We start from the raw sequence: 12,597 nt of genomic DNA on the forward strand, positions 1-12,597 counted from the left end.
CTCTTGAGAAGAATATGCTTGACTTGATGAAGCAACTGAAGGAACTCTTATTCAAGAGTACCTACGAGCGAAGCGAATCATTCCAATTCATTGTGACAGAATTTCCACATATACATTCAAACATACTAATATGCATTCATAACACTAAATTATTGGCATGCTCAAAGAAACAATAAATAAGAGATCAAAAGATCATACCAATTGAAGACTTATTCTTCACAATAAATCTCGCTTTCACTGAAAGGTAAGCTATCGCTCAGCAAATATCAATTGTGTACCTCGAACAGTCAACACACGTACACAAGTCATATCTTACTCCTTAAGTACTACTGATCCCTTTAATGAACAATAATACATAGTCCTACTATGTGTGAACACCTCTCGGGCCATGAAAAGGTGTGTGGCGAAACATCGTTCAAGTCCTGAGATCAGCCCTTAGAAAGCAATCTATCTACTTACCCCAATTTTTGAGAAGAAGTGAACTTCATCTTGTGATTCTGAGTTCCCAGCTCCCAAATTAGACGAATCTCTAAAGTGGTAGGTTTGAGTCGGCGCTCTGGCCATTCGCACCCATGCAAATCAAAGGACCGCCCTCAATGGCAAGTGAAATCTCTATCATGAACGGAGTTATATGACGAGACGTTAACACTTCAAGGTCAGGTCTTATACAAACTCTTTGTATAGGACACCCCCGCTCGTATGTCTCTACATGAATGGTCAGGATCTAGCATCTGTAGTAGTTCACAACACTTGCAAACCTCTACAAAGCGGGTCGTATCCGTAGTGTCACAAGGATCAGGTATCCCTCCTTAATCTTTATACTACAAACCTATTCAGGTTATGACTTAACGCATGATCCACTTGTATATCTCATATACATGCTTAAGTTTACATACAATAACCATGAAGCTTTGTTTATTGGATATGAGTAAATGCCAAAAAAAAAAATAACTCTTATTTTATTCATAACAATGTGTACAGATTACAAACTACGAGACTCTAGGAGAATTAGGACACGAATCCCAACAGAAAGAAGGATATCAAAATAATCCAATATGTCCGTGTGTTCTTATAAAGAAATCACAATCAAGATTTATTATTATAACTGTATATGTTCATGACTTGAATATAATTTGAACTCCTGAAAAGCTTTCAAAGGCAATATAATATCTTAAGAAAGAATTTGAGATGAAGATCTAGGAAATTTTTTTTTTTTTGCCTTGGTTTGCAAATTGAACATTTAGCAGATGAAATATTTATTCACCAGTCAACTTATACAAGAAATTTTTTTAAAAGATTTTATATGGACAAAGCACCTCCATTAAATATTCCAATGGAAGTTCGTTAATTGGATATAAAGAAAGATATATTTCGACCTCAAGAAATAATGAAGAACTTCTTGGTCCTAAAATATCACATCTTAGTGCAATTGGTGCACTTATATATCTTGCTAATAATACAAGACCAAATATTGCATTTCTAGTAAATTTATTAGCTAGATATATTTCTTCTCCAACAAAAAGACATTAGAATAGAATTAAGCATATGCTCTATTATCTCTGAGGAACAATCGATATGGATTTGTTTTATTCAAATAAATCAAATTTTGATATAGTTGGTTAAGCGGATTCTAGATATTTATCTAATCCACACAAAGCTAGATTTCAAACAGTTATTTGTTCACATGTGGAGGAAGTGCTATATCATGGCCATCGGTAACATACCATCACGATCACTTCCTCAAATCATACTGAAATTCTTGCAATTCAAGAGGCTAGTTGAGAATGTATATGGCTAAGGTCAATGACTGAACACATTCGTGAAACGTGTGGCTTGTTGTACGAAAGATAACCTGACAGACTTATTTACAAAGGCATTACCAACCGCAACTTTTGAAAAATTTGTGCACAATTGTTGAAAATTTCATATATTTCCTATTTCTATAAAATCATATTTTCTATTTCTATTGTTCCTATTTTCATAAAATTATAATTATAAATATTTTTAATTTAGTTATTTATAAGTTTAATTATTTTATTATTAAATTTATATGTATATTATATTATTTCCATATCCGTGGTTAATGTAGTTGTGAATTGTTATATATATTAGATGTATACGTAAATATGGAGATGCATATTTTATAAAAAAGAAAAAGGTGTAGAATTGAGGAGTGGGGTAAAGAATATTGAATACGACAACCAACATCCGCATCAACCTTCATCCTCCTCCTCCACACTCTATGACTCCCTTCCCTTCCCTTCCCTTCCACTTCCCCTTCTTTTCTCTTACTCCCACTCTCTCCAAACCCTTCCTTTTCTTAACTCTCTCTCATAATTCTTCAAACCAGGGAAAAGAATGGGCGCCCCCATTTCCCATTTTGCCCCTATTCATTTCCTCTATTTCCTCCTCCTGTCCTCCCCCACCATCCTTGCCCTAAACTTCTCTTCCCTTCTCTCCTCCTTCCCTGACCTCTCCGATTTCGCCGCCCTTCTCTCCGCCTCCGCCATCTCCTCAGATCTCAACCACCGTACCTCCCTCACTCTCCTCGCCGTCCCCAACTCCTACCTCGCCGCCTCCTCCGATCTCACCCACCGCATCCCCCCTTCCTCCCTCGCCGATCTCCTCCGCTACCACGTCCTCCTCCAATACCTCTCCCCTTCCGACCTCCGCCACATCTCCCCTTCCGGCAAGCTTGTTACCACTCTCTTCCAGACCACCGGCCGCGCCACCAGCGACTTCGGCTCCGTCAACATTACTCGCAACCCTCTCGATGGCGTCGTCTCTGTTCACTCTCCGGTTCCTTTCTCTTCCTCTAACGCTACGGTTCTTACTCTACTCCAGAATCTTCCTTACAATGTCAGTATCTTTGCGGTTAATGCTCTCCTTGTCCCTTATGGATTTGATCTCATGGCTTCCGAAACTCGTCCGCCGTTAGGGTTGAATATTACTAAGGCTTTGATTGATGGCCATAATTTTAACGTTGCTGCTTCTATGCTTTCGGCTTCTGGTGTTGTTGAGGAATTTGAAGCGGATGAAGGCGGCGCTGGGATTACGCTTTTTGTTCCTACTGATACAGCTTTTTCCGACCTTCCCGGAACGGTGAAGCTTCAGTCTCTACCGGCGGATAAGAAGGCTGTTGTGTTGAAATTTCATGTTCTTCATTCTTATTACCCTCTTGGATCCTTGGAATCCATTGTGAACCCTGTACAGCCGACTCTCGCGACCGAGGATATGGGCGCCGGGAGCTTCACGCTCAACATTTCGCGAGTGAATGGCTCGGTTGGGATCAATACAGGCATTGTTCAAGCGTCAGTGACTCAAACGGTGTTCGATCAGAATCCCGTTGCCATTTTTGGGGTTTCGGAGGTGTTATTGCCGAGGGAGATTTTCGGGAATAATCCAATGATGACGGCCAAGCCTAGGAATGAAATTGTGGCTAATGCTCATCCGCCGGAAGGAATGGCTATGTCGCCGGAATCCAATGGACCACCATTACATCTTTCATCTCCACCTGGATATCGTGAGGAAATCCGATCGGTTGCCACCGCTAATGGCGGGGTGAATTTCTTCCTTACTCTATGTAGTTGTTGTTGTATAGCATTGTATTTAATTCAGTAGATTAATATTTGATTGATTTTTCCCCGTGATAATTGTTTTCATATTACGGGTTTTTCTTCTTCTTTTTTTCTTCTCCCTTTCTATTTACACGACGAATTGAATTGGGCTACAAAAGCAGCCAGCCAAATTTTTCTGTTCTTGTAATTGTTTCTGTCGATTTCTATCTCTGTCTCTGGTGTAAATTAAAGAGAGCATATTGATTTTGGGGATGTGGGTTTGTTTCAATTTTGGATTTTCTGATTTATGAGAAGCAAAAATGGTGGATGGAAGTGGGAAAGAAGAGGAAATTGAAGGGGATTTGTTTATTTATTTTGGTTTTGTTCAGAATTTATGATGATGCTGTGTATTGAGAAGTTTGTTTCCTGTGGCACAGAGGAGTTGCTTCCTCATCTGACTTTCTTCTTAACAGATGAGGTTTTGTTTGTTTCTTTGGTTGCTGCAGTTTCAGGGCTCTAATCTTTACAAGGCAATCTCCCAGGATGAGCTCAGGTTATTTCCAATCATATTTCTTTTTTTTCTTTTTTTTTTCTTTAATGCCTTTTAATTCATACTTTGGATAGATATATATATTTTTTGGATAAACTCAAAACCAAGTCACTACTTCATTTTCATTTGTATCCTTTGAGTTTGATGTAGATTTTTGGCTACTTGCTTTTGAGCTTTTTGGCTGCTGGGAAAACTGTATTTTGGATATTTTAGTCTCCAGCTGATATTTTTTTTTAAAAAATTTTATTTTAAAATTTATCACTGTACTTTCTATGTAAATACCCTTACGATAGGGATAGGGACTTATTTTAGGCACTATTTATGAGTATTTTATCAAATAATAGAAATTATTTATGTTGTTTTATCAAACCATTGAATTATAACTTTTAAATTATAGGATCAAATTCTTGGAAGAGTTAAAAGAGTTAAGTGCAGGGGGTTGTATTATTAATTAAAAAGGATGATTATTATTATTATTGAAAAGAAAAAATAGATAATATAGGTTAGGTGGAATGGCAGCTAGAAAGTGTATGTGCCCCCACACGTGAAGGGGGCCCAGAGTAAACAAAAGGTGGATGACAGGATGGCATTATCTGGGCTCTCCACCTTTGAATGGACCATTCTGATTTTACGCAACTTGACTTGTTTATTCTCTTTTAAACCCCCCAACTAAATGGACGATCAGGATCAAACCAACTTCATCGTCTTCCTCCTTCCATTTGCCCACCCAATAACTATTTCTTTCTGCTAATTCCAATATTGGATAATAACATTTTCTTAACTTTCCAGATCACCATGTCTATGTCGTTGATGAACATTGAACACCCATACCATTTGTTACGGCTGTTTTAACCATTCTTATAACTCCACAATGAAGATATGAAGATATAACAATCTTTCTCTCAACCAAATCATCCTAAATTCTCTCATTAAATGGTCATTCAATTATCATATCGATTTTATTCAACTCATTTCCTCAAATCTCATTGTAATTTTATATTCTAAACCTACTTGTACATTAGATATCTATTTTATGATTCGAAAGCCCTCGTCTGAATCTCGACTAGGAATTTGCAATTTCTCCTCCCATTAGTCGTTCCGTTCCTTAGATAATCACTTTTTTATTTTGTTGAATCACATAGTTTACTACAATCATGAAATAATTAATTATAGTTTTTTCTATCATAATTATGAGGATGAGGATAGAACCTTCAATTTCAACTGACGACGTGCATGTGCATGCCAATTATGTTTGTGTTCACTTTCACTTTATTAATTCAAAGTTTAATTTTATGTAATACCAGGTTACTATATTTAAATTCCATAAACATGCAAATTAAATTTAATCCTTGAGTAATTAGTTTCAGGTACTTATGCCACTAATATAAAAGAATTTAGGTCTATTAAATATTAATTCTAAATAGTAACTAAATTTTACTGATTTTAATGATCTCTCCCTCTTCTAGGACTAAATAACCTATTTTCAAAAGAAAATTGTTTCATGGGGCTATGAATGGAGATGTCCATTTTTAAAGGGATTGGCCCCATGAGGACTTCTCCACAACGAATGAGGCTGGAGTGAGAAAATTTTCGGTAAGATAAACGAGAATAGGGACTAGAACGAAGAATGTGTTAGAAAAAACCTCTCACTTCTATCGTAGGAGCAAACTGAAATTAAAAGAAAATAATAAATTGGAAACACAAGAATTAATGTGGAAAAACTCAAGACTGAAGAAAAATCACAAACCAGACAAATTTCACTATGTGAAAATTTGTTACAATTATACAAAGTAATTCTCTCTTCCGATCTCAATTACAAGAGCACTTTCTCAAAATTTTTATACTACTCACCCTTTAATTCGACTCTAAAACTAGAGAATACAAAAACGACAAACCCAAACTTAAAGGCTTTTATATTACTCACACCCTTTAATTCGACTCTAAAACTAGAGAATACAAAAATGACAAACAAAAATGACAAACCTAAACTTAAAGTGTTCTAATTGGGACAATTTGGAACCAAAGGCATATACTCTTTTTATAGTGCTTGAAACCCATCAGTTTCTTCAACTTTTTTTATGTGAGACAACTGTACTTCTAATATTTTGTCAAAATCTAACAAATTCCATTTTGGCAAGATATTTGAAGAATCCACCATTTCTGCTACATCTACTATATTCAGACTCTTCACTGACAATTATAATTCTCAACTCAGAGAACTATAACCTATTCCACCATAAAGAGAAGACCACTTGGAATACCCCCTTCTAAGATTTATCTTTTTCATTACATGCTGATAAACGTAACTAAAATTACTTTCACTTAATAGGCTCATCTGGAAGTTCTTCAACCATCGATATAACTTCCACTACACACCTTGCATAATCGCTAAGTCAATGCCCGCGTGCAAACTTGTGGAATCGCTAACATCAAATCCTCTATTATAGTAAAGTGGACAAACCATAAGGATGAATTCCGTCTTCTTCAGAGGAAGTCACTGTCTCCCCTAACAAGAAATACAACGTCAATAATCGATCTCGAACCCTTTGATGAACTTGCTCTGCTTTTCATGTGCTCAAACTATTCACATTCCCAACAACCTATCTTCTCCTCAAAGACTCTCTTCTTTGCCTCTGCTAAAATCACCCTAGATATGCACTAGAACACCATCACCGTTGAACTTGCACTTGTGTAATCCAGATTATATAAGCACATCATTGACTTGCACTCTCCACAAACTAAAGTTGATCATTCCATCAAATTTCTCCCCATCAAACTTTACTAGACTCATAAAGCTTGACACACATCTGCTTTACTCCTAGCAAATAAGCAAACAGTGAATAACCCACATTATTTACAATATTGTAACCCATTTCAAGAAATTTTTTTCTAATGTGGAAGCTCAAGTAATATTGCAATCATAGAGCATGCTCAGAAATTCAAGAAACTATGAACCTAAAGCTCTGATACCACTTGTTGGAAAAAAAAAAAAAAAAAAAAACCCCACTTCTACTGCAAGAATAATAAGAAATATAATAGAGAAATTAAAAGAAAACAATAAAACTGGAAACACTAAAATTAATGTGGAAAAACTCCAAACTAGAGAAAAAAAACCACATACCAGAAAAATTTCACTATGTGAAAATTTGTTACAATCATACAAAATCAATCTCTTCCCCGATCAATTATAGGAGCACTCTCTCAAAACTTTTATACTACTCACACCCTTTAATCTTACTCTCAAATCAGAGAATACAAAAAGGGAATTGGACTAGAGTTAGCATACTCAAGGTTAAATTGTTTCTAACTAGGACAATTTGAAACCAAGTGGATAGTCTCCTTTTATAATGCTTGGAGTCTATTTTCTTCAACTTTTTCAATTTGGGATAGCTGTACTTCTAATATTTTGTCAAAACTCAATAGAATGTCCTCTTGTTTGCCTCTTTTTTAATTTATTATAATAACTTATTGTTATGTTATTATTAGAGTTGTTTTTAAATAATGGAAAATAAATCAACTTATTTATAAATATAATAAAATATCACTATCTATAAGTGATAGACCACAATAGACAACTGTTAGTATTTGATAGATGTCTATCGCGATCTATCATCTATTGATAGATGTCTATCGTAGTCTATCGCGGTTTATCACCGATAAACAATGACATTTTACTATACTTAAAAATATTTTCAGCAGTATTATCATTTAAAACAATTACCTTTATTATTATTATTATTAGAAATATTATATCTATATTTAAAGTTTTATTGTTTAAGAGCCAAAATAAAAGTTTTATTGTTTAGTGACCAAAATCATGAATAAGTTTGAATTGATAAATCTTGAAATATTTTATAGGTAGTCCACTTGTATGTCAACTACATAATGTTCAACATTACATATAATAATCTTGGATTTTTCCAATATAAGATTTTAGCTATGCAAAATAAAACATAAAATAAAATAACAACATATTTTTATTAAACATTAATAAATAGTTTATTACAAAACTAGAAGCTTTAGGGTATAAAACACAGCAGGCCCAAGGCACTGTGTTGAGCTTGGATTGGGACAACCTAGTAGCATATAATTAGCCTATTAAATTAGCCAATTGATAATTATTTATTTAATTGTTTTTTAAATTAAAAGTGTTTTTTATTACCTTAATTAAAATTTAATGAATTTCTATTTTTTAACTTATTTAAATTTTAGGTATTTTTATGATTTTTACTTAGATAAAATTATATATTAAAGTTTCATTTAATTTTTTATTTACTTAATTTTTTTATTCTTTTTAACCTGTTTAAAAATTTTATATTAACTAAAAATTACGATATCTAAATTATAAAAATACATATTTGGATTGGTTAAATATGGCTCAAACAAGTGCTTTGGTAATTCATATCCAACTCATTGAATAAATGAACTAAGTTAGACTAGGTTGAGTCGATCAAACTTTGATTTTGGACCAATTTTAGCCAGCTTGAACTAAATTCGGCACGACCTTTGATCTTTGGACCAGTTGATGAGGCTCACATCTAAGGAGACATTGGGACAATGAATGAAATTAAGTCGAATGAATTAGTTGATTGTGGAACCTACAATGTAAAGAATTAATAAGACATGAAATTGATGTTTTACGGCACAGAATCCACAAACACTTTTGATTAAATAAGGAGCAAAGTTAAAACTTCTGACAACTCCAACCCGCTAAGCTAAATACTCCCTAATTAATTTTATATGAAAAACGTGTTTGGTAGTTTGACTTTTTTACTCTTATTTTCCTAAAATTCAACTTTCGAACCCAATCCCACAATTATGACCCTATCACTTAAGAAAGCATTTTCTTTTCTTTCCTCTCTCAATCTAAGCATTTAGCCTTCATTTTCCACCATTATTTTTCTTGCCCACATCACCATCTCCCTCTCTCTTTCATTACATTTTTTTTCATTAGCATTTGGTGTCATCTTTTTATTGGCTGTTTCTGCCCATACCTAATGCTAATATTCACTCAAAATTCCATCATTTTCCCATATGAAACCAAGTTAGCCATAAAAACCCATCTTTAAAGTCTTTTCAGTCTCATCTACAACAAAATCCAACATTATGACCACTCCCTCTTTCCATGATTTGAAGAAGCAAGCTTCTTTCTTTTTCAAAGAGAAAATCAAGACTGCCAGATTAGCCCTCACAGATGTCACCTCTGCTGAATTGTTAAGTTTCTTTGATCTTATTTTGTCTCTAAAATTTCTTGATATATGGATGGGTTCCTTCCTTCTGATCTTCCAATTTTCTTTTGTTGGATTTTTTGCCTTTTAGATTGACTGAAGAAGCCATCAATGGAAACCCTGATGCAAAAACTTTGAGTTCAATTTCAAGGGCAGCTTTTGAGGTTGATGACTATTGGAGAATTGTAGCAATTCTTCATAAAAGGTTTTGCCCATGTCATGCTCTTCTTTCATCAATGTTTGAAGCTTTATATAAGTTTCCTTTTTAATGTAGATTAGACCCTCTGATTATCATGGACAAAACCCATCATTGATATCTCTGACTCTACCTTCCTTTCTTTCCGGTTCATAACAATTTAATTTACTTATTTGATAACCATTTAGGTCTCATTTGATAACTATTGTTTTTTTAGTTATCTATTTCTAAACTTTATGCTAATTTCATTTTAAACACTTGAATTCTTAATCAAATTCCAAAAACAAAAACAAATTAATGAAAGTATTGATAGAAAGTGGATATCAAAATAGAAGTAGGCGTTATTACAAGTTTAATTTCCATAAATAAAAACCAAAAATTAAATGTTTATCAAATGAATCTTCTAGTTTCTCACCTTCTTTACACTAGTCTTCATTTTCCTTAAGATTTGAAGTTTTAGCCTAATTCTAAAAGGGGTTTAAGAAAACTACTTTGTTTAGTTTGAGCCAAAGTTTTAGCCAAATATAGTCTTTTAAAAACTGAAACTGTCTACAATCAGTCCTTTTGGGAGTTTTCTTCAAAGCTATCATATTTTCTTAAAATGTAGTTTTGACTTCATATATTTCATTTCCTAACTCTAATTTATGGTGATGGGATCCATGATTGATAAAGTAAACACACTTGCATAAGGCAGATTGCTGAAATTTGAAAAGAAGAATTGGAGGTTTTCATACAACTCTCTCATCATTCTTGAACATCTATTGACTCATGGACCAGAGAGTGTAGCAGAGGAGTTTCAAAGTGACAAAGATGTTGTTACCCAAATGGGTAACTTCCAATATGTTGATGAAAAGGGGTAATGCCTTTCAAGCTCCCATTCATCACTTCTTTGAAACCAAACTCATCAGTAAATTTAGATCTCGTTTGGTAACTATTTAAAATTTAAGTACTATGCTTGTTTTACCACTCTTTCTTTACTATTACAATGTTATCTTATTTTTCTTAAAGTAACGTCTGAATTCTTAGTCACATTCTAAAAATAAAAACAATCTTTTTAGTTTTCAAAACTTGGCATGGATTTTGAAAACAAAATAACAAAATTCATAGATGGAAGTATTGTTTATAAGCTTAAATTTTAAAAAATTAAAAACTATGGGCCGTTTACTAGTGATTACATTTCTATTATTCCATTTCTTAAATTTATACTGTTCTCCTCCCAATTTTTCAATTATAATTTCCATCTCTGTTATCAAAACACTATTTCTAGTTAAATTTTAAAAATAAAAACAAGTTTTTGAAAAGTACTATTTTTAGTTTTTAAAAATTGGTTTGGTTTTTTCAAATATTAGTAGAAAAGTAAATAACAAAACAGACAAACATATGATGAGAGTAGTGATTATAATTAAGTTTATGTTTTTTTAAAACCACAAATGGTTAGGTAACGGGACCTAAATGGTTATCAAACGAGTTCTTTTAATCAAGTAGGTCTTTAAGAGATGTATTTGATGATATTCTTAAATCTGATGCTGAGTTGGTTACAGGTTCAATTGGGGCATTTCAGTTAGAAAGAGATCAGAAAGGATATTGAACTTGCTTGACAAAAGGTCTCTTCTCAAAAATGAAAGGGACAAGGCAAGAAAGTTGACAAGAGAGATTCTTGGATTTGGAAGCTTCTCCTTGAGATCAAAGTCTCAAGGAATTCTTGAACATTCTTCTTCACCCATTGCAAGATATGGAAAGTGCAATTCCAACTTCAACAGTCTTGACAATCTTGACCAAGAACATCAGGTTTTGTCTGATCAAAATGCAGCAAATCCACAGAGGAACCAAGATGCTTCTGTAGTAGATAGCCAGAAGATCGAAATGCTCGAAACTCGAGAAAACGTCGAAGAAAATTTGGTTCGAAACAAGGAAGAGTTGCATAGATGGGATGATGGTATGGACAAGGTGAACCTACTTTTAAGTTGTAAGAGGGAGGAGCTCAAGAATGAAATTTCAGCTGATGATAATCATCCTTTCATCGACGATGAACCCGAAACGAATATCTCATTGCTTTCGACATAGGGAGAGAAAAATTGATTTGTTTTGAGTTCCATTTATGAATTCAATGTCATATATTTATATGTACTGACCAGAGATTAACATTAAAAATGAACATGCTGCCAATGAAAGGAAAGGTTGGCCTTTGTCTGCCTTTCAGAGTTGAAAGCTAAAAGTTATTTAGCATTTCTTTATAATAAGATTTGAACTTTTTTTTTTTTTTTTTTTTGACAATTTGTAAGGAACTTACATATCTTATGTTGAATTGTGACATTGTTCCCTTTCAAAGTTCTTATGCATGTAATGACATGATCGATACAAAAAGTGTGGTCGAAGTTTGATTCAAATGATTCAATTTCTAATAGATAATTGGAAAGTTTCCAAATAAAGAAAAACCACGATTCACTAAGACAATCTCAACCATGTGAAAATTTATTACAATCATACACAATTTCTTTCCGACCCCTATTACACAAACATTCTTGCAAAGCTAATTTACACCACCCACACTACTAGAGTTAGTATGTTAGGTTTGAAGTATTTTCCATCCTGTTACTAAAACAATGTAAAGCTAATTAATTTATAGCACTTACACTACTAGAGTTAGTATAGTAGGTTTGAAGTATTTTTCTTGAGATGGTTTGAAACAAAATCTATATCTTCTTTTTATAATTCTTGGAGTTATGAGTTACTTGTATCATTTTAGATATGAGTTCGATGCATGCTCTTCTAAGATTTTGCCAAAAAAAATCCTATAAATTTTGTCTTAACAAGAATATATTTAAAGAGATTTATACTTCTTGCCACACTTATTTTCTTCACCGACAATCATAATTTGGTACAAAGAACAATAACCCACTCTATCATAAATAGTATAATTTGTTGATTATCACCGTCCTTCATAATTTGTTTAGTCATTAATTTAAGAAATGACATGTCAATTTGTTATTGGTCGAAAGTTTCTCATTCAACAGTTTTTTACTTCCAAGACTTTTTCCTTTGTCGCGTGTCAATAAAACCGTGATA

At 33.4% G+C, this 12,597-nt stretch overlaps 2 protein-coding genes across 3 annotated transcripts; both read left to right on the plus strand.

Moving 5' to 3' along the window:
* The first annotated feature begins 2,149 nt into the window (after positions 1–2,149).
* SOS5 (Fasciclin-like arabinogalactan family protein) lies at positions 2,150–3,846 on the plus strand. Its single transcript, XM_039039641.2, has one exon. It carries the CDS (start codon positions 2,359–2,361, stop codon positions 3,619–3,621), a length of 1,263 nt encoding a protein of 420 aa, XP_038895569.1. The 5' UTR covers positions 2,150–2,358; the 3' UTR covers positions 3,622–3,846.
* A 5,178-nt stretch (positions 3,847–9,024) lies between these two features.
* Positions 9,025–11,771, plus strand: LOC120082738 (ENTH/VHS family protein). Of its 2 annotated transcripts, XM_039038019.2 has the most exons (4): positions 9,031–9,320; positions 9,427–9,540; positions 10,226–10,387; positions 11,073–11,771. In XM_039038019.2, the coding sequence occupies exons 1-4, from the start codon at positions 9,214–9,216 to the stop codon at positions 11,593–11,595; spliced, it is 906 nt and encodes a 301-aa protein (XP_038893947.1). In that variant the 5' UTR covers positions 9,031–9,213; the 3' UTR covers positions 11,596–11,771. The 2 variants fall into 2 exon arrangements, with proteins under 2 accessions (XP_038893949.1, XP_038893947.1); XM_039038021.2 differs by lacking the exon at positions 10,226–10,387 and having other exon boundaries at positions 9,025–9,320.
* Positions 11,772–12,597: the final 826 nt, after the last annotated feature.

The sequence above is a fragment of the Benincasa hispida genome, chromosome 8, assembly GCF_027475165.1.
Source record: "Benincasa hispida cultivar pf3 chromosome 8, pf3_genome.v1.1, whole genome shotgun sequence".
Lineage (NCBI taxonomy): Eukaryota > Viridiplantae > Streptophyta > Magnoliopsida > Cucurbitales > Cucurbitaceae > Benincasa > Benincasa hispida.